The sequence below is a fragment of the Pseudorca crassidens genome, chromosome 1 (assembly GCF_039906515.1).
Source record: "Pseudorca crassidens isolate mPseCra1 chromosome 1, mPseCra1.hap1, whole genome shotgun sequence".
NCBI lineage: Eukaryota > Metazoa > Chordata > Mammalia > Artiodactyla > Delphinidae > Pseudorca > Pseudorca crassidens.
This window is the reverse complement of record NC_090296.1, coordinates 115,790,632-115,814,048: the sequence shown is the minus strand read 5'-3', so window position 1 is coordinate 115,814,048 and position 23,417 is coordinate 115,790,632. Positions and strand designations below refer to the sequence as shown.

At 41.1% G+C, this 23,417-nt stretch overlaps 1 protein-coding gene across 3 annotated transcripts in view; it reads right to left on the bottom strand.

The window, feature by feature from the left end:
* MAP2K5 (mitogen-activated protein kinase kinase 5) overlaps positions 1 to 23,417 on the bottom strand; it is a 266,164-nt gene that overhangs the window by 32,768 nt on the left and 209,979 nt on the right. For all 3 annotated transcript variants that reach the window (XM_067751737.1, XM_067751743.1, XM_067751752.1), the window contains 2 exons: positions 6,623 to 6,684; positions 3,817 to 3,862 (listed from right to left, as the gene is read on the bottom strand). In XM_067751737.1, coding sequence (XP_067607838.1) covers positions 3,817 to 3,862; positions 6,623 to 6,684 — 108 coding nt within the window. The remainder of the gene's footprint in view (positions 1 to 3,816; positions 3,863 to 6,622; positions 6,685 to 23,417) is intronic.

Below are 23,417 nucleotides of genomic sequence, written 5' to 3'. Positions count from 1 at the left end.
TCTTGCTGCAATCCCATCAATCCTTTCTGACTGGCAGAAGCTGCCCTTTTCCCACATAAGCTGTGACACGTTTGCTTGGTTGTCTGAAGCCTCTGAACACCGTCTGCCACCTCCTCAGAGTTTCTACAGCCTGGAAACTTTTTTCTAGGTTTGTTGGTCTTCAGTCACAGAGCTGGGGCAGCAATGATATAGGTCTTTCCTGTGCTTTACATCGGAGTGATTTAAAAGTGGGTTCTTTAATTACGGAATCATCGTCACAGGAACAGAAAGAGTGTGTGTGGGGTTCCTATCTGTCTGGCTGTGTCAGCATGCCAAATGCTCCTGGGGCTGCCTGCATGGCTGGTTTTCCTTTGCTGGGTTTAAAGCTGACTCCTGATGCATGCAATAACTCTTAAAGAATTGAAGAAAGGTCAGATCTTCCCCAAGGATGAAGGACTTCCCTATAACTGAATAGAGTCCACTCAAAAGAATTAACTCAAGAAAAAAGGTACTTATGGGTGGGTGTGCTGCTTCTATGTCAAGTCAAAGTTTTCAGATCTGGGTACTAGGGTTCCTTCTATTAGAAGTGGAATTTCTTAACAGATTGCCCAGCTGGTGGTGAATATACTGCCTATTTGAGCTCTACCTTTGTGGGTTTGTAACTCCATGAGGCCAATGTCAATGGAATTTCTGTTCCAGCAAGCACTAGAGGTTTCACATTGCTCTGAAAAGGTTTGGGGACTCGACACACTCACGCTTTGCCCATCCTTTCCTCTGCCTGGAATGACCCCTTGCAAACTCTCTATTAAAATTCAATCCATCCTCCAAAGGCTGTTTTCAAATGCTAACTTCTCCATATAGCTTTTCCCCATTTCCCCATATGGATCCCCAAAGAACTCTGCAATTCTTTTATAGTACTTAGTTTATTCTAATTATTTGTATACTTGCCCTACCCCCTGCAACACTGTACGTGTGAAGCTTATCCTGCATCTTCTGCTGAGTCTAGCACAGGACTTTGCACATAATGGTCTATAAATATCTACTGAATCAGCTGTCTACCTGGTTCTGAGATCTCCCAAGATGATGTGGATGCCGATGATGAGACTTCTGAGTTAATTCTTTATGTAGCTTAAGGGCTACATGCCAGAAAACGGTACCAGTTCATGTGGACCCTGGCCTCCCCCAAATGTGAGCATTAAGGCAAGTTCTTGGTCCAATTTTAAAACATTTCCACTTAGAACAGAAAAACTGTAGCCATCTTAGGAACAACCACGCCAACCAGAGAGAATTAAACAGCTAAACAACTAAATGAATTCTAACATTGGGATTTTAATAGCCTCTAGCGTCTAAACTTGAGTTTTACATGTCATCTTTAAGAATGATATGGTCAAAAATTGCAAAGATGATGATTTTTAAGACTTGGGTATTCTGGTATATGAGGTGACTCCACCAAATAGAACAACAAAAACCACTTGAGTGCCTGCTAAGTGTAAGGCCCAGGCCCACAGGTGAGGGTGTTTGGGCACACCTCTCCCTGCATTCTGATTTACTTAGGCTGGGACTTGCTGTGTTCACTGGTGGTCAGGGTCACACCCAAGTTCATGTAAGAGTTCCGTGATGGCAAATCCGTAACTTTCCATATTTCCACCCGACTTCACCTCTGATGCTCTCCCTTTGATTTGCAAAATGCAGGCCCATAGGGAAACCTCAACAACCCTGCGGGCCTCACAGCTGATGTGGCCCAAGCTGTGCAGACCATGTTGGTACCCTGCTGGGTGGAGTCACCACGCTTGGGAGATACACTGCTCTTTTTGTGAAAGGCAGCCCCCCCCCCCCCCGTGACAAATGGGCTCTACAGTTCATGCATTCCAGAGGATGCGCTCAGCTTCCAGATGGGAGCACCACCAAACAGGTTGTAGATGGAGAGGGAAAAGGAAAAATTAAAGCTATTAATATGCTGGAAGGAATAAAGAGACTGGTTTCTTAAGGGGGTCCCTAGGATGTGACTCAGGTTCCTCAAGCCAGGGACAGCCCACTTTCTTTCCTATCCCCTTCTGGGCCCAATATTTTGGCCAAAGGGGAGCAGGGCTCAACCCCCTTGACCACAGGAGCCTCACACACATTCCATTGTTTCCTGCCCCCTCACTGAGCCTGTACTAAGCCAGGGGGTGCCTCACTATTGCTATACCTAGGGGAATAAGCTCATTTAAATCAAACTGTGAGCAGTACTAGAAATAATGTTAAATTAAGTATAGGATAGTGCTTCCTGTGACAATTTTTCATTGTATTTTATTGATTTATTGACATTTATTAATTAAAAATATGGGACGGCACACACCAGGGTGTATAGTTGTAAACAGATATATCGAAATACATATTCCTCATCTCTCTCCACACACAGACAGCCACATATGCTTGCTTTCAAGGCACTGAAAGGACTCACCCTTCAGCCTTATCTTTACAACTTGCCACCCTGGAGTGGTGTTCCCTACCAACAGATACATCCGGATGCATTTATGAGTGTATGTACGATCTGCAGATGTTTTATTTATAAGTGGCCAACTCACTGCAGCATTGAAACATGCATTTACAAATAGATATCTGTTTTATGAAACCCTATTCCTTTGTTTTAATAGCTGAGCTATCCAGCCATACCATGATAATGTACAAGGTAAATGGGTCTCCATCTCTAGAACCTGTTCCAAGTTTCCTCAAATGTGACTAACTGCATGAATTTCCCAACCATCAGAGATCCGCCCCCGTCAAAAAAAAAAAAAAAAAAAGACCAGTTTATTCTAGACATGAAACCTGCACAGTTATAAATTGCAGGGGTTTTAGGGGTGAACTTTAACTTGAAACTACCCTGAAAACTGAGATTTTGCTCCAAGGTTAACATGAAGAAGAAAACTACCTTCCTGGAAAGCACTTACGAATTAAAAGGGAAACATATGGCTATTTTATATTTGGGGATGAAATCTGTATTATACAGAAGTTTGGGTGCTTAGAGTATTTATAAGGATGAAATACAAAGGCTAAAAACCTTTGAACCGATATCTTTAAAATGATTATTATTTAAAGTGATGAGAGAAAACTAGTCAGAATTTGTCCTGATTGCAATAATCTGAAGACAGGGAATGGTATGCAAAACATTAGAAAGAGTAGACTATAATTATTATTTATTAATGCTTGATGCTAACGTTATTCTAACAGCTTCTGCGTTGTCAAATCAACAATCTGCACTAAATAAATGACCATTTGGGAATTGTTAGGGAACGTCTCTGTTCCTCTCCCTGCTTGACTAAAAACTGTCATTTGCAATCAAAGAAAGCGTCCTTGGAGCTGAGAACACAGCACTTGCAGGCTTATAGTTGTCTTTCTGAGGAAAGGCCAAAGATTCACATTAACTTGATCTTTTGCAGCCAATCTAATTTCATTCTACATGAATCCAAGAGGACTCCACGCCACATTCAGAATTTCCTGTAGGACTGCACTAAAAACTTAATATGCTGACTATCTTCTCTGTTACCAATCCTCTGAATTCTGAGAGGCTGTAATAGCAAATGAGGACAAGGAATAACCTAGATTAACTTGTGACCCTTGAGTGTGAGGCAAAGGAAAAGAATTCTGCATGAAGTTTCAAATTGGTGATGGGTTTTTAAGAAGTGAAAACTACTATCTGAGGATGTGAGCTTCAAAAGCACCCACTGAAATGAAGTAAATAATATTGGCTTTGCTGAGTCTGTGGATGCTTTAAATCCCATTCTGGTCCTTTTAACAGAATGTTAAGCACAGATATGTAACTGGAGAATTCTAATATAACTAAAAAAGTCTACTTACCATCAATTCCTCAGGTGCTGGCCTTTCTTTTGGTTGTTTTCTCATGCTGTAAGAGAAAAACTCATATTACCTATATCACTTGTAAATCTGTGCTATAATTTCCACCATGGGCTATTTCTCCTGGAATTTGAATGTTTTCAAAATTCATCATGTTCAATTCTTGGCCAAAGCATTAGCATGTATTCCCTTTCTTTTATTTTGACCTTCAATTAATCAGATTTTGGGGGAATCTCATGAATCAAAAACGCAAAGATTTTTTGGGGGGAGTTACTCTTGCAATACAGATAAAGAATGAATTTAAATTTATCCTAATTCTACTTCTGAAACTAATGTGAAAAAAAAAGCAGCAATGTTCGTTTCCTGACTCAGTTATCAATTCATTTCAAACAAAGTTAGGGAACAATATACTTCTTTTTTGGTAACTGGGATAAGACAATAAGAAAAGAAACATGAATATTAGGTCAAATGAGAAAACATCTCATTCCTTCATTATTACTCCAAATGACAAGTAATATATAAAAGAGGTCAGGTATCTAGATAATGCTACAAAAGGGTTATTACATTATCTCAACTTTCATTTATTTTGGCTACCATGCAAGCTAATAATTCATTAAACAGCTGTCGGAAAGTTACGTTAGTTTAAGCTGCTTAAAGAATCACATTCCTCCTGCAAAATATTTTGTCTTATGTGCAATAGTCATAATTAGTAGCTATAGCATGTACTTAGCTACGTGATGAAGCACCCAGTCATGGGACTGAGGTAACTGTGGGTAAGCTGCCTATTTGATGGCCGATTTATACTAAACTCAGAGTATCTGTGGGATGAAGTCATGAAAAGAGACTGCTGCTCCTATTACTTGGAAAATCACACAGACACTTTTTATTTATATAAGGCAACCTCAAACAAGCAAGAAAAAAAAAGCCCTTCATACAATCTCTGCATTTGCTGACAGTATTTTTTTTTTTTTAAGTACAGCGATCTAATGATCATTTGGTAAACAAGAACCGTAGTTATGAACCATTAATGACATCGAGGACATTTGCCTTCCCTATAAATAACCATATGCATCTCTCAAATAGTGCATCCATTAGCAAGTAATTCAAGCTGTCTCGCCAGTGGAGTTGGTAACAGTCTTAATCTGACATGCCAAAGTAGCTGTATCTCTTGGGAAAACAAGGCTATTACCCACTATCATTTCTGTTTTGGCTTGACATCTGTGGAAATTTCAACACAGGTTATCCCTCCCTCTGTCTCCATAAAACTTTTATATAACAGCTGATTAATTTTTGGGACAGAAGGCAGGCAAAGCCCTATCTGCTTTTCTCCCTCTCTGCTCAGAAAGGGCCCCACCCCCAGGTTGGTCTCAGACCACATAGTAGGATAAGCACAGTGGTCACGGCACAAATCCAACATCTCGGAGCGGGTGATGCCAAAACCCGGCGCTCCAGGCAGCTTGGGAATCACACGGTTTGTTTTTGAATTTCTGCATTTCAAAATGGGATATTCCCATCATGTGCTTCTGTTTCTAGGAATTTCATGTAAAGGAAATTAAGGGAGACTGATACATATTTCTAGATAATGGCTCTAATATTAATGAGCTTAGGATTCTAGTGTTTAACCAATACGTACCTTTTTTTCCAACATGGCATATTTTGGAAGAAATGTTTGCAGAGTGAAAACAGTTTTTACAAGCTACGGAATATTATGTAAGTATTTTAAATAAACAGAAATAGTGTTAATAAAAATTTTAGAAGTTGGGAGTTAAAATTCTCTTCCCCACATATTCTCCTATGGAATATAAACTACACGAGACATTTTTATTAAGAGGTAACATATTACATTTAGTCAAAAAGGTGATAAAGCTTGACATTTATATTAAGGAATATTTCTTGGTTTCACTTTAGCGGCATCATCAGATGGATCATGGGGGGAGGGGAAGGGGCCAGTGTACAACCATTTTGGTCTCTCTCTCTCTCTCTCTCTCTCTCTCTCTGCTGGGGTGAGGGAGAGGGCAGAAGGATGGCAGCGGAGCAACTAGGCCTTCCAAGACCACATGGGTCCTTCTGAATAGGGGGGAGGTGGATAATGTGAAAGGGATAATAAAAGAAAACTTCATTCTATGGGGAGGAAAAAGGCAGAAGGCTGGAAAAGAACCCTTGACAGAAAAATGCCTGTTTCCTCAGGTATAAAATGACAAGGGGTTGCCTAGAGACTCTAAGGGCCCCTTGGATCTCAATCCTGTGGCTCCTCTCTCAGTTCTTATAATGGATAAAGTGGGCCTAGTGGAACTGTGTCTTCATAGTCTCTCAAACATCAAAATTCAATGAAATGGGACAACACTATTGTGTCTAAAATATAACCAAAGATAAAAGTTATTTACTGAAAATCCAATGAATTAATAAACTATGCTGCTTCCACTAAGTGACAGACACTTTTATGGGTAACTTGAGGTTACATTAATAAAAATAAGCTTCATATGTCTGTTCAATAGGGGCTATAAAATTATGTATTTCTTAAAAAGGAAACTGGATAGCAACAGTACCTGTGCTCAAAGAAGGAGCCTGATTCTCAGCAGTTTATTAAAACAGGAAAAAGCCTCTAAAGTACGTTTATGACCCTTTGTGTAAATAACGTTTACATAATTTAAACAATTTCTTCAGCTTTGCTGCCCCATCTGCCCAAGGCCCCGAAGTCCCTCCCGTCTCCAAAAGGAAGCAGGGAGAGCCATAAGGTCTCACGGAGCCGCAGAGTTAATGGCATGTATCATTTACATTGAGGGCATGGCATGTTTGCAAACGGGCTCACCACTGAGTGATGAAATGTACAAATGGCTCAGAGAACTCTCCAACCGGAAGGACGGGTGAATCCTGGGATGGAGGAAAAACAAGTCACCAAAAGTCACAACAATTGCTTTTCTTTATACCCTCCACCCCCAATCCCAAAGGAGCATATAAAGAGGAATATATAACAAGGATTCACCACCATGTGGAAAGGAAAATAAGGCCTCATCCAATTAAAAAAACGGTCTACACGCTCTTCCACATGTTTATGTAAAAATGCCAAATTTAAAGCCATACACATTTTACCATGGTGAGAAACATGAAAGCAAAGAGGGAAGGGAGGTGAAAAAAGGACAATGATAGCCACAGGGTAGGAAAGAAGGTACTAAAGTGTAAATGAGAAATTAATGATTATTTAAGTAACACACAAATGGTCTTGTAATTAACAAAGAGCTGTGAAATTATTCTTGTGTTGACCTTTGTTTCTTTTACTGGGTTTGCTATTTACACTTTTCTTTTTATTTACATTTATTAGTATATACAGCTGCTCTTAACTGCTTGCCCCTAACTGAATCATGTGTGTCAGAGTTGGGTTTTTGTTTTTTTTTCACTTTAATAGAAAAGCTTTTTATAGGGGAAGCCGTTTCCCGAAAAGGAATTTCAGCCTATTTGCCAGTCTAGGCAAACTCATCATGTGAGAAAGCCAGTGAATTAAGGATACAATGAAAAACGCCCACCTTGCCCACGAACAGAACTAGGGTGGAGGTGGCAGTCACTCAAGAGAGCAGAAAACTACACGGCAACAAACGACAACTACCGGGTAACACAGGGAGCAAACCCCATTACCATTTGCAAAGGAAGGCTTTAAGAATTTAGGAGTTTTTTCAAGAATGACAGAGAGCGCCACTGTGTTTATAGTGTAACGGCTCAGAATGTAATGAAATTACACTGCAGAGTACTTTAACAGTCATCTCATTAGACCTACAGTTGGAACAAGAGAGCCACATAAAGTTGGCAGCTGCAAATGACTCCATTCTCATTTATTCTCATTTGCTATTAAAAATACCTTTCGGCGGCTTTTTTCCTCCCTGACATCCCTACACAAAGTGCCCTGCAAAGTATGATACATGCACCTATTTAAATTAACAAAGGAATGACTTATTTTAATCTCACTGTGCTTTGGAGTGCTTTGGCCATTTGGATGAGCAATATATCATTACATACAACCTTCCAGCGCTGCAGGCAAGAAACTCAGAGCATGCAGCATTTGGTGGGAGCCAAACAATTTCTCTAGCACACAACTGTGTCAAATGCATGCATGTATTCATTATTGAGAACAAGAGGAAATAGCTTTGATGTAGTGGAAAAAAGAAGATGATAAAAGCACCTCTGCAATATGCGTGTCATTATCAATGGTGGCAGATAGATACAACTGCACAGCCTCCTATGTGATTAGTAAATATACATATAATTGCTGTGGCCAATTATCAGAAAAATGAGATCGGTAATTACAAGACAGAAAATTAACTAGAACTCTTATTAAGGCTTTGTTTCCAAATCAAACAATTGGAAACTACCAGAAAATACAATTAAATCAAAGGGAACTGAGGGGGTCAAAGGAACCAAAAAAAAAAAAAAAAAAACACCCAAAGTTAAAAAAAAAGGAATGTGAACCAAATGTTTCTTAGTTTTTGCATATCTGTCCTCTTTGAATTAACATTATTTGTCCAGAAGAGGGGAAGGTTAGTAATTGTAAACTTAAAATTCTCATCAATAGAGAAAGGCTTCCAAGAGGAAAGGAAAACAAAGGAAAATGGGAGTGAAATAAAGTCTTGCCAAGTTCAAAGGATTACATGCAGGCATTACATAGAGAGGACGTGAAAGAGGGTGGGGGGCGATGAAACAGTCTGCTCAAAAGAAACAAGGCACGCGGTTAACACGACAAGGCCTCGATAAAGGTATTATAAAATGGTCACAGAAGTCCTATAGGTTTGAAGAGCAACAATAAAACATGGTATCAATTTCAGCCCAGTCTGTTTTAGGAAAGCCATATATATCACCAAGCCTGCAAGATTCTACAAGGCCCAGTTCAAGAGATGACATTTTACTGTCTCAAACACTATTAGTAAAAAGACAGTTCAAAGTCTGAGATACAAAAATTATGGACTCTAATCAGGTAGTTAGTTTTCTAAGTCGTTCCTTTCTGAAATTTTTTTGGAGGCTGTAGTACTGGAAGTGTCTGAGTAGTAGCTGCTTTAAAATGAATGTTTAGGAAAATAAAAGCCTACTGTCTTTAATGTGGCTGAATATTTACCCAGATGGTTAAAATTCTAGACTGGTTTTATACAAAGATCCTGGTATAAAACGTGATGCTAATGTGGGCCTCATTTCAAAGTATGATACCAAGAGTAAATTAATGAATTATAGACTAGGCAACTTGATGAAGATGTCATTTTAACGTGGATGAGAAACAAAACGAGGAAACTGTGACATCCTTGCATGGGTAGTTAATTTTATTTAAGACCTGATATTGTAGCCTGTTAAGTTCCTCATAATATAAAACTAAGGAACCCTGGGTGGTACCCATGAATAATTTATTTCACTGTGAAAATGCCAGCCCAAGTCAACTCTGCAGAACCACAGAGAGTGGATTCTCATCTCAGTGGTGCCTGGAAAGAATCAGTCATCGAAGATGTGGGGGGAAATTCTAATCTCACAAGCATAATGCCAGATATTTCTTTTCATTAAAATCCACGTCTCCTGTGTATCTCAGAGGAGAATTTTCTGAGATACAGAAGAGTGACTAGTGGGGGGCGGGTTCAGAATGCCACACGCAAACACGGGGTGGGGGAGTCCTCTGAGAGCCTCCAACTCCACAGAAGCACGCAGGCTGTCAACAATCCAAAGAAGGCAAACGAACAGACCTGGCAGTATTCCCCACGCTGGAGGATTTTTAAGTATACCTTTCTCACTTTTAAGCAAGTAAAATTAGAAGTTAGTTTAGATCAGGATGTAAAAAATCTCTGAGAACCTGTCTGTTTCGTTATCTAATTCCAACCTGCGCGAAGGAGGAGAGGAGGCTCGCAGTAAAGCCGCTCCAGCATCGCCGTGGCACCCAGGGAGGGAAAGCAGCCAGTCACTGTGGGGTTAGAGGGAGACAGAACCACGCCCAGGGGTTCGGAGGAGCTCGTAAAGTCACTGCTGCTACTTATCAGAAATGTTCTCTGCGGAACACGGGTTCAGGCAAGATGAAGAAAAAATACATTTCAAAAATGTAAACACAAATTAGAGAAGCAGTGACACCAGCAACTCTCAGTAGTGGCTGAAATGGACTCTAAATTGTGAATAAAAGTCATTCTCTTTAAGACCCTGGGTGCCATACTTCACCTTGAGGGCTTTTGGGGGGGTACTTTTCTGTTGAACTTCTAAGCATGGAGGTATGGAACGAAACAGAGGACACAACCTTAACCAAAAGCCTTGACCTGAGATTCCGGTCCCGAATCAACTTTAGCGTCCTGCTAAGGGAAACAGGCCGAATCCTGTTACGGAGCAGGCAACCGTTATATAAAAACAGCTGCTGCAGCCATTTCAGTAAGCAATTCTGGTCATCACGGAGGACAGTCTCCAAGTCTCAGAGCTTTTGGGAACTACCTAGTCAGCCCCTCCTGCTAAACAACTGGAACACAAGCAGGCAGCACGCTAGAGAACGGCGAAGGACGAGAAGAAAGTTTGAGTGATGCCTTTGCCTTGTGAATAATGAACAGTTCAGGAAGGTCAACCCATTACAACAGAAACTGTTTAATTATTAATTATGTGCAATCTATGAGCAAAAGGACAAGTTCAGAATGTTTAATGCATGCTAACTTCAACTGGACTCTCTCTGGGTATTTTGTTATTAGCACTTGTCAGCAAGGTACTCAAGCATAAAAAAAGGTAAGGAGCAGAAAATCAGAGAGAGAGAGAGAGAGAGAGAGAGAGAGAGAGAGAGAGAGAGAGAGAGAGAGAGTGTGTGTGTGTGTGTGTGTGTGTGCCTGCAACAAGGTGGGGGAGGGGAGAAGGAGGTCCAACTCCAACCACAACTGCTGCTGGTTCACCTGCAGAGTAAGTGTGCCAAAAGTACACTTTGTGATCTTGAGAGCAGGCAAGCAAGTTGGATACTCCAAATAAAGAAAACATAAATGAGAAAAATGCTTTTGAAATGACTTAAAAGGGAAATCATTATTTTAAAGGCATAGTTTTTTTTTTTAAGCCATGTTGTTTCTTGGCTTTAAAGAATCCGTGTCATTAATGTTCAAGCACATGCTAGCATGCACACACGCACGCACACACACACACAAGTGCATGTAAAACTGGTATAATCTGAATAAATTCAGTGGATGGTATCATGTCAATTTCCTGGTTGTGATACTGTACTATACTTATAAACTGTTACCATTGGGGGAAACTGGGTGAAGGGTACATAGGATCTTTCCATGTTATTTCTCACAACTGCTTGTGAATCTAAAATAATGTCAAGGGCTTCCCTGGTGGCACAGTGGTTTAAGAATCTGCCTACCAATGCAGGGGACACAGGTTCGAGCCCTGGCCTGGGAAGATCACACATGCTGCGGAGCAACTAAGCCCATGCACCACAACTACTGAGCCTGAGCTCTAGAGCCCGTGAGCCACAACTGAGCCCACGTGCCACAACTAGTGAAGCCTGCGTGCCTAGAGCCTGTGCTCCACAACAAGAGAAAGCCACGACAATGAGAAGCCCGCGCGCCGCAATGAAGAGTAGCCCCCGCTCACCTCAACTAGAGAAAGCCCGCGCACAGCAACGAAGACCCAACACAGCCAAAATAAAATAAATAAATAAATAAATAAATAAAATAAAATGATGTCAAAATAGGAAGTTTAAAAGTAAAAGGGTAAGGAGCTATTTTTGTTTAAACTCATGAGGTCCAGATTTTTAGCAGAGCTCTGCTTTGAATAATGGAGAAGCCTGGCATAACTATTTAACTGGAAAAAAGTTGAGGGGCCTTTGCTTTACAAATATACCTGAGGATTTAATTTTTGCCTTTAATTCATAATAAAAGATGACAATGGAACCTGACAATGATGTGGTGGTTAATTCAGACACTGATAGGGCATAGACACAAAATGCTGTATAAAAATGATACAATCATTAATTACTTATTTATTGCTTCACTCATTCAACAATTTTCTTGACCATCTACCATGTCAAAGGCACTGGGCTGGCACTGTGGGATGACTGATACTTGATCCACAGCCTGGAAGAATTTGTGTGTTGTTCAGAGGGGTAAGACGTGCAGCCCTAAGAGCGATGGGGAAGAAACTTATTTTGAGAGTCTGGAGGGCTGTGAGATACCGTTTTTGCTCTCCCACTTTCTTCCTTCCTCACTTCCAGAGAGCACCTGGGGGTGAAGGGACCTTGAACATCTTAACCTGTGTCATGTTCCTTTCTCTTTGTAAAACAGACATTCCTTCAAACCAAGCTTTTATACGTAAACGTATAAAACGCAAAACATATAAAACGTAAAAAAGATAGAAGGACAACTTCTCAAAAATCTCAAGGTGTTGGCCACACTGGTGAATTCTGAGGTCAGCTGTGCTGTGGTTAGATTAAACCAGGCAAATTAAGTGAAACATGGCAATCCTTTTTAACAGTTTTTAACAGCCTATTTCTAGACTTCTTGGTGTCAAGCCATCAAGCCAACACATTAATTAACATTAGAGAATCACCTGCAGTCTGACCAGTACTGAGAGTTATGCTCTAACATTTTAAAAATAAATCTTTTAATTCAAGCCTAATGTTCCTTTGGCCTGGCCCAACAATTTCTGGTCCTACACTCTGGGGTTCATACTAACTGGCACAGCTCTCCTAGATCACTCCACATCTATCTGCAATGCTGGGATTGAAGGCTGTTTGTGATTCCAGTGGCTTCACATCAGGTAGGACAGCATTTTGCCTTATCAGATCCCAAATTGTTTTTTGATCCTCCACCGTTCACTGCCTTAGAATAGCATCTTTGTGAGACAACTGGCAGAATCCACAGGACAAATCTGCTCTTGACTGGGGAGGGAACCTTGTTTATTTGGGGAGGACACCAAAAAACAAAGAAACTGGACTCTCGGGGCTTCCCTGGTGGCACAGTGATTGAGAGTACGCCTGCCGATGCAGGGGACACGGGTTCGTGCCCCAGTCCGGGAAGACCCCACATGCCGCGGAGTGGCTGGGCCCGTGAGCCATGGCCGCTGAGCCTGTGCGTCCGGAGCCTGTGCTCCGCAACGGGAGAGGCCACAACAGTGAGAGGCCCGCGTACCGCAAAAAAAAAAAAACATGGGAGAACCAGCTATTAGCCAAGTACAACCAGATGGCTTATAAAAAACACAAAACGTAAATTAACAGATCTAAAGGAATCTCTGAAATTTGAGATTATACAGATTTTTTCCTATTTTCTTTTTCTCCTAAATGTTTTGGCAGTTCTTCAGTATTGGGATAAAAGAGAAGAGAAACAAACTTTGTCATTTATGTCAAAACTAATCCTTCATTTTTTGTCATTTAAAAGACTTACATTTACTCAGAGATTTTCTAAACATATGGCAAAGATCTTGGTGTTTCATAAAATTCCTTGAAAACAGGTAGGTGGAGAACTGGAAAATGAATTAAGCTCTTAAACCATATTTGCAATTGCTTGCTTTCCAAAGCCAATGAACATCTTTTTTCTTTTTATTTTAGGTCTCTCGTTGGTCATAAGCTATAGTGTACAGTATTATTTAGAGGTGCCTCTCTGAATGGTACACACACACACACACACACCTGCACACTGACTCCCACATACACCTCCCTTTTCAATGGCTTAGGCAGAGCAGCAAAAAACATGCTTGTCTCATACCAAAGAGATTTCATTTACAAAAGTAAAACCTGTTATTGTCCCCCCCCCGCCCCGTAGCCTCCCAAGGCATTTCTATTGCTTTTTCATAAAACACTGCTGCAAATAATCAAGCATGACCACTGACATCCACGAGATTGAGTTTTAGGAACCATTCAATGAGCTCACCCTCGTGGGAAGCCTCCTGCTCAGGCTAGTCTAAAGGTAATTATTCAGCAATTCCTACCTGTGGTTTTACCTTGTCCCTATATAGTGTTTGAATTTCATACACTGGTAAGGTCAGTTTTTTTTCCTCAGGAAAAGTCCAGCTACACATGTTTGGATCCAGGACCTAAATTATAATGTTAATATACACACTGCCATTTCACCAGGTCCTATGTGTAGAAATGCTGATTAAAAGCAATCTTAAAGGTAGGTCAGGGCTTCCCTGGTGGCGCAGTGGTTGAGAGTCCGCCTGCCGATGCAGGGGACACGGGTTCGTGCCCCGGTCCGGGAAGATCCTACATGCCGCGGAGCGGCTGGGCCCGTGAGCCATGGCTGCTGAGCCTGCGCGTCCGGAGCCTGTGCTCCGCAACGGGAGAGGCCACAACAGTGAGAGGCCCGCGTACCGCAAAAAAAAAAAAAAAGAGGTAGGTCAACAACTATATTAAACAAAAATGAAAGAGGAAAATCCAGGAGTGAAAAAGAACCCTTAACAGGCTCCTAAATGAAAGGAATCATTCCTCTTTTCATAGGTGAAGGGTTAACATCGAAACAGCTGAGCTACATCCACATACCATTCAAGGGCAAGAACCTGGCAGGTCCATGTCCTGAAAAATCAACAAGCCATACACTATCCAGATAGACTCAGGGAACTTGCTGCAATCCAAAGTCCACATCGCCACACTGTGTGTCCTCCTGAATGTTCACTTGACTGTTAGTTAAAATAATCACTGCCACTTGCCACCTGCACGGCCAGTTATGGATACGGGGAAAACAGAACTTCCAGTGGCTGCACGGTGTAGGAGTGTCAGCGGTATTCGCTTACACATTTTTATAAACAAATTCAAACGCTATGTTGGCTGTGACTCGGAGGCTGAGAATTATACGTGAAATTGTGCCATACCTGGTCCATACAATAAACAGAGAGAAGGGAATTTAAAGCTGGTTAAACCGATGAGATACCACATCAGTTTAAAATCAGTCAATAGGAGAGGAACAAAGAGAGGAACAGGGAGGGAGGAAGGGAGAGGAAGTGGAAAAAAAAAGAGAACCACATACTGTGAAATGAACAAGTTCAGTTAGAACGTTCATCAGGATTTGGAAAATCATAATGCCATCTGCTACTCTGGACCTCGGAACATCAGGGATCTCGTGGGCCCAGACGCTTTCATTTCCAGAAGGAAGGAAGGAACTTACACTCCCTGGAATGCTGCCTCCATCCTGGAATGAAGGCAACACTCCAGCCGACCAGTTTGGAATCTCTTTTGAGAACATTTGCACTGTTCACAGACGTGTTTTCCCTGGTTTAGGGAAAATTAACGGCAGGCAAAGTGATTACAGCAACTAGGCAGTGAGGCAGAGCAGTGCCCCAGCCCAAACTGCTGGGTAACTGACCCTGGCATCCAACTTGGGCTCAGGGTGTGTAGGTCCCATCATGGTGGATTAAATGAGCATTGTCCTACGGCTGGATGAGACTTCACAATAGAGCAACACATGTTAAATGACAGCAGCCAAAACTGGCCCCACCAGGCAACTGCCCATTCACAGAAAGCTATTCACAGGCCTTCACCACCAAGAAATTAATTCATTAATAATACATCACGCTTCGTGGACAATTCAAAGAAAACAACACAAAGCTACTTGTCCAATGACTGTCTAAAGATGCAGCATTTTCCCTGGGTTAAAAAAAAACTCCAAATCTAATTGACTTACTGAGATCAAAATCACAGGGATGTTTATGCTAATATTTTGATTAGTAAAAAAGAAGAAATGGAAAAAGTCTATCCACTGAATTCACTCAGTGCCATAGGAAATAATAAAAATATAGATTTTTTTTCAGCAGTAGCTAATAAAATCTGACTTTATGTAAATGTATTTATTTATTATGTTTTTGGAACTGTATTTAAAAAATTATTTTTTCCTACTTTAAGTGACTTTATACATTCTTCAGACTATCAGGAAAATTTTTGCTTTTAACTTGTTTCTTCTGTTACATTTTTAAAACTTCCTTCTTTCTTTCTCCTTCCTCCCGACAACTCATAAATATGAATTAAATATAATTATAAATGAACAGACAGTAACTTTTGGATTACTGCTGTGTTTTGGTAGAATCTTAATGTCAATTCTAAAGAAACAGTTATTACGGATAGAACAAGTAATTACTAAAGGAATCATGGCCTTAACGCTAACGTATTTTCAATTTTCAAACCAGTCAAACTGCATTAATTTAAACATACTGGACTTTTCAAAGGAGGTATTAGATTTCTAAAGGTTGCCTTACATAAAAGGAGAATATCGGTTTTCAGGATCCCAATTATACCTTCCTGACACTATGAGACAGAGGTCTAGTTAACCATATCGCTGGAGGACACGACTATTGTATATCTACTTGTATTAACTTACCAAGTTTCTAATGCCTCCCAGTCATTAACTCATACAAGTTACAAATAACATGAAATCCCACATCATCAATACCCATTTATGCAAGTGGTTAGAGTGTCAGTCACTGTGGTGGGAAGCTCTAGGCATGCACGGGTCACGTCGGACAGCTCAGGCCATCAGGTCTTGTCTCACTTTAAACTACCTGCAGTTAGGTGTTGTGAAAGAAAGAGGCCATCCTAGGATGCTGGGAGCAGGAGGGATGGGGGATGTTCCTTTTATTTTTTTGCTAACTTCAGAAGCCAGAATTATGGCGAAGTCCCTCAGGCAAAAAAATGAATAGATATTATTCCCTCTGGAGCTGGTTGATACCACGTTTTGAATTCCAGGGGGGTATCATTAGACAGCCATTTTCCACCCCCTCACTCCCCCACCCCCACCCCCAGAAAGCACCTGCTACGTTCACAGCCCAGCAGCTTCTCAGTTAACCAGCCCTCAGTTAACCTGTCCAAGAATGAGTGATTCTGCACGAATGAATTTTTTAAAAGATAACAGTGGTTTAAGAGCCAAACCTTTTGTGTACATAAATCTTTCTAAAAGGAGTCAATCTCCTCCCTGCCAACATAAACAGAATATGCAGAAGAGAATTCAATTATTTCTTAAAGACACGGAGTCATTCTTACAGACAGCGAAACTGAACTGTGTTGCAATATACTTCTGCCCTTGGGGCACGTCTGCAATGCTTTCTAAGTTGTCTACTTTTACAGTTTTAAAAAATAATCTCTTCCTTTGATGCCAAAAAGTTCAGCTGTCACTTTTTGCTTCCATCAAGGACAATTATAGTATAGTAAAGAGTCCCATCCTTTGTCCTTCAGTTTCCTCATCTGTAAAACAGAGTGCTGTGGAAAAGCAACATGACATTGGGGAACACTGGGGAAACATTTTATCAACCATGAGGGTTAAGGCTAGACTTCTGAATTTTGATAAAGGACTGTATTTATTAGCTAAGTATCTCCTTGTCATATACTATTACTTTTTGGATTTTTTCTGAGGTCTTAAAAAAAAGAAGTAGTAAGTTCTTATAATTACATATAAATTTCATTCAACAAATATTTATAAGTGACTACTGTACATTAATTAGGTGCAGTACTAGGAAGATAGAAATGAAAAGCCTGGGAGCTGAGAGTCTAGTTGATAAACTTCTTATAACTGGGTCTGGAACAGGAATTGATATAGTTCTGAACGAGGTGCTTGGTGCTGCCCTGCGAACTGAATGCTAATTATCTTCTTCCCACGAAGTGTGTGTGTGCCCCACCTCAGTGACAGTCTGACTGACCAAGCCAAATGCTTCTTCTCTGATCCGACCTCCACTCTCCGCTACATCCAATTACTCACCAAATTCAGTTTATTCCATCCCCTGAATACTCTTCAAACATGCTAAGGCTGTCTTAATGGAAAGCCCACGTAATTTCTGATCAGGACTATAAGCACAGTAAGTTCCTAACTGTCCTTCCCAATCCACTTTCCACAACCCCATCAGAGTGATTTTTCTGAAACACAAATCTGGTTCTGTTGATCCTCTGCTTAAAACTCTTTCACCTCCCTCCCCGCAAATGCCTTCAGGCACAATGTGTAAAGATCCTTCTAAGTGTAGCCACTGCCTCATTTCTTTTAATACTTTGCCAAGCACTGCAGCCATACTGAACTCCGCACGGGCCTCAAGTACCTCTGAGGCTAACTCCTACTGGCCCTTTGGGTTTCCCTTCTCTGTGGAGCTCTCTGGTATATTATCACCTCCTTCATTATCTCTCTTCTCTGTGTTTCCCCAGCACCCTGTCCACACTTTTAGTATATGTAGAATTTATATGACTGCAAACATCATTAAATGCCTTGTCATAAATACCCTTTTATGTGAGGGGGTTAAAACGACAGTCACTGTGCTCCTCTGAGAGCTCATTAAGTCTCATGGCACGTATATTGCCTGCAGTTTAGTTTAATATTTATTTATTGTTTACTTATTTATTTATTTTGGCTGTGCCGGGTCTTAGTTGCGACATGCGAACTCTCAGTTGCAGCATGTGAGATCTGTTTCCCCACCAGGGATTGAACCCGGGCCGCCTGCATTGGGAGCTCGGAGTCTTACCCACTAGACCACCAGGGAAGTCCCTTCCTGCAGTTTAGTTTAAAGTTATCTACTCATACATGACTGTTTACTAGCCTGTCTCCCTGACTACAGTAGAAACTCTTTAATGGTGGCAACTGTATCTTACTCACTCCCTATTCCCCAGTACCTAGCTTTGGGATTAATACAGGTTTACAGAATGATTGTTTGGGCTATAATCGGTGGTTTTCAAATTATAATCTGTGGAACTCTAAGGACTTTTATGTGGGTGCCATGAGTGGGATGGGGACAGGGTAGAGATCTAAGCTTCCTATCCTTTGATCAAACCAGAAAGGCCTCAAAGTCCAAAAAAAATTTTTTTTAACTTGTGTGGGTCAAAGGACACCATCAAGAAAGTTAAAGTCAATCCACAGAATGGGAGAAAAAAATGTAGAGTCTAGTATCCAGAACACATAAAGAACTCTAGGCACTTCCCTGGCGGTCCAGTGGTTAAGAGTCTGCCTTCCAATGCAGGGGACATGGGTTCGATCCCTGGTTGGGGAACTAAGATCCCACATGCCGCAGGGCAACTAAGCCCGTGCTCTGGAGTCCGCGCACCACAACTAGAGAGAAGCCCTCGTGCCTCAATGAAAGATCCCGCGTGCCGCAACGAAGACACGACGCAAATAATAAATTAATTAATAAGAAAAGAACTCTAACAACTCAAAACTAATAATTAAAAAGGAAAAACCAATTTAAAAATAGAAAATGCATTTGAACAGAATTTAAAAGAAAATATTCAAACGATCAATAAACACATGAAAATATGCTCAACATCATTAATCATAAGGGAAATGCAAATCAAAACCACAATGAGAGACTACTTTACATCCACTAGGATGACTACAATTCAAAGGAAAAAAAAAACCCAGAAAATAACAAGTGTTGGCAAGTATGCGGAGAAATCTGAAATCTCGTAAGTTACTGATGGGAATGTAACATGGTGCAGTTGCTGTGAGATACCGTTTGAAAGTTCATCAAAAAGTTAAACACAGGGGCTTCCCTGGTGGCGCAGTGGTTAAGAATCCGCCTGCCAGTGCAGGGGACACGGGTTCGAACCCTGGTCAGGAAGATCCCACATGCTGCAATTAGGCCCGTGCGCCACAACTACTGAGCCTGTGCTCTAGAGCCCACAAGCCACAACTACTGAGCCCGCGTGTCACAACTGCTGAAGCCTGCACGCCTAGAGCCCGTGCTCCACAACGAGAGGCCACTGCAGTGAGAAGCCCGCGCACTGCAACGAAGAGTAGCGCCTGCTCGCTGCAGCTAGAGAAAGCCCACGTGCAGCAACGAAGACCCAACACAGCCAAAAATAAATAAATAAATTTATTAAAAAAAAAAAAATTAAACACAGAATTTTCATATGACCCAGCAATTCCACTACTAGGTATATATATCCAAGAGAATTGAAAACAAAACATACATCCACATAAAAACTAGTACACAAATGTTCACAGCAACATTTTTCATAATAGTCAAAAAGTGGAAACACCCCAAATGTTAATCAACTGATGAACAGATAAACAAAAATGTGGTATATCCATACAAGGGAATATTATTTGACCATAAATATATATGAAGTACTGATAAATACGACAACGTGGATATACCTTGGAAACATTATGCTAAATGAAAGAAATCAAACACGAAACACCAGATATTGCATGGTCCAATGTATATGAAATGTCCACAATAGGGAAATCCACAGAGACAGAAAGTAGATTAGCTAGTGGTTGCCAGGATTGGAGGGGAGAGTGAAACTAGGAGTTACTGTTAACAGGTCCTGGGTTTCTTTATGAAGTGATGGAAATGTTCTGGAACTGAGCTGTATAATTTATGAGTGAATTTCATGTTATGTAAATTATACTTAAATAAAAATGTCAAAGTAAAAAATAGAAAACAGAAATAAGTTTCTCTGTGATGATCTTTGAAATTAGCAGTCCTTTTCAGCTGGATAGAATGGGCCTCAGCAGAAGAAAAGACAAACTTAGACCACATGCTATTTTCTGTAGGATTAGCCCTGCTAGAAAAAAGTTCCTATTTTAATTTACTTCAAGGAGCGTCTGCTTGAGCCATGATCTCTTCTAGGTGTGGGGATAAATCCCTGTGCTGGATGACTTCATGATACAGTGGGAGACAAACTCACAAACTAAATTTGATTCCATATGAGTAACAATAATAAAGCTTTGTAAACATGCTATGCTGAATTATGCCTAGCACTGGGTGGGCATGGGGCAGGATGGAAGAAATGGGAAGGTAACAGAGACAGCTTCAAAGAGGACATCACATTTGAGCTGAGCCTTGGAGAACACTTAGGCATTTACAAAGTAAAAAACGGGAGGCCGTTCCAAGCAGAGTGAGGAACACAACCCTAAGTAGGAAAGTGTGGGGCAGCCATCAAGACTAATGATGGACCCAAAGTGAGGCCGAAAAAAACATGGGTGTGAATCTAAAATGCTGTGCTAGGAGGTTCAGACATTACCCTACAGGTAGGGTTTGGCAGGTTGAGATCTGTATTTTTTAAAAGATAATCCTGTGGAGGTAGGGTGGTAGGAGAAACAAGGCAGAGAGAAAAGCTTAGAAGCTTGTTATGGTTATATGTGGTTATAAAACAGACTCTTCTCTCCATTTTCTTCTCCTTTCCCAGTCCTCTCTTTTCTCACCCCCTTCTTCAGGTATCACCCTCTTCTAGAACAGAGATGTCAGCCGCCTCCCAGTTTGCCCAGCTCATGTGGAAGTGTCTAGCTGTGTGATTAACCTCCATACTCTTCTTTACTAAGCTGCCAGGTGGGGGTTAGCATCAAACACTGCTTCCTTCCAGCACTGGACATGTTTGCTGGCACTGCTAGAGAACATCAGAGGAGCCAGGTCTAAGAGAAGAGTCCACATGAAGCCTCTTGTGAGCTCAGGAGTTTCGTGGCGTGGATGATTGTCCCCATTCGTGACTCTTTTTAGTACCACTGTAATGATGTGCATATGCCAGCCAGGCAGATAAGTAAATAGTGGAGGCTCTCTTATGTCTCAATTAAATTGTATGATTAAATAGAGTCATAAAAGCTCACAGAAGACAAAGGCTTTTTTTTTTTTTTTTTTTTTTTTGTGGTACGCGGGCCTCTCACTGTTGTGGTCTCTCCCATTGCGGAGCACAGGCTCCGGACGCGCAGGCTCAGCGGCCATGGCTCACGGGCCCAGCCGCTCCGCGGCATGTGGGATCTTCCCGGACTGGGGCACGAACCCGTGTCCGCTGCATCAGCAGGTGGACTCTCAACCAATGCACCACCAGGGGAGACCAAGACAAAGCCTTTTATAAACGGAATTTTGTAATGATGGGCTATTAAATATGTTTTGGACCAAGAGAGCCTGTTCCCCTCTTAAGCAAGCCCACTTTACTCCTCCTCATCATTGAGGACCCAAGGCCAGGCCCCAGCACAACACCCCCCCAGCCCCCTTGCCCCAACCTCTTCTTGCCCATCACTCAGCTGGCCACTTCCTTTCCATCGTCCTCTCCCCTATCCCCACTGTGGCCTTCCTATCAATCCTTTTCAAGCTACACACCTTACAGGGAAAGCCATCATCTCCCCTACCTTCCAGACTGGGGCACAAAGGTCCTCCTCTTAAAGCCGTGATTTGCCCTGGCTCTAGCTGTCTATTGGCCTGGAACCCTGGCATTGTTACAGTGATTCCATTATCCTGATGGTGTCATATCCAAGAAACTGTTACTTAATCGAAGGTCACAGATTTATATCGATATTTCCTTTTAAGATTTTCAGTCTTAGCTGTGAAACACTTACATTTAGGTCTTTGATCCACTTTGAGTTAGTTTTTGTATATGACGTGAAAAAAATTCATTCTTCTGCATGTGGATCTCCAACTGTTCCAGCATCATTTGTGGAAAAGACTGTACTTTCACCATTAACGGGTCTTGGCATCCTCATCAGAAAACAACTGACCATGGACATATGGGTGTATTTCTGGACTCTCAATTCCATTTTACATGTCTATCCTCATGCCAGAACCACACTATTGATTACTGTATTGATTGATTGATTACTGTAACTTTGTAATACATTCTGAAATCAGGAAACCTGAATCCTCTTTGTCTTTTTACCCCAAGATTGTTTTGGCTACTCTGACTCCTTTGCATTTCCATATGAATCTTGGGATCAACTCACCCATTTCTGCAAAAGAGCCCACTGGGGTTGTGACAGGGATTGCACTGAATCTGCAGACCAATTTGGGGAGCGCTGCCATCTTAACAATATTAAGTCTCCCATTCCAAGAATGTGGGATGTCTTTCTGTTTATTTAAATCTTTAATTTCTTTCAAAGATGTTTTATAATTTTCAGTGTATACGTTTTCCACTTCGTTTGTTAGACTTATTCCTAAGTATTTTATTCTTTTCGATGCTAACTGTAACTTGAAGTGTTTTCTTAATTTCACTTTTGAATTATTCATTTTGGGTTACTAATATATAGAATTACAACTGATTTTGTGTTTTGATTTTATATCCTATCATTTAGAAGATACTTCTGATAAGGTATAAAACATGACTTATAGGAATTCACTTCTTACTGGTAAAAGGAATAAATAAACAGATGTATAAACCAGGGATTTGTTAATTGTCCTGCTGAACACCTACAGATGTTAGATAGAAATTTATATTTAGCTATAATATGCTTGAAATACACACACACACACACACACACACACACGCACACTCAGAGTAATGATCCATTTTTCTGGCTGTCATATCTTAGATAACCTGAACATTCTGAAACACATCTGTGAACTCAAAAATGATTTGCAAGAAAGTTTCAAGCCCTTCTGTCTGACATTTATCTTTTTCCTTTTTTGACCTTGCAAACTTCTTCTCATCCTGTAAGACCTAGCTTAAACGTCACACCTCCTGATCCACCCCCAGAACAAACCCTCTTCTGGCAGAACAAACCCTCCTGTTTCTGGGTTGTATAGTATGCATCCTATAATGAAGCATAGTTATTCATTTCCATACTCTTATCTTTTCCAAGTCTGTGGCCTTCTTGGGGGCAGGCTCAAGGAGGAAGTCCCCACTTCAGTCTTTGCAATTCCCAGCACCTCAATCCACTGATGTCCTGGCTGGCTCCAGCCAGCCTGGGATTCGGTGACTCAGACATCACTGCTCTGTTCCCACCTGCCACATCACCAAT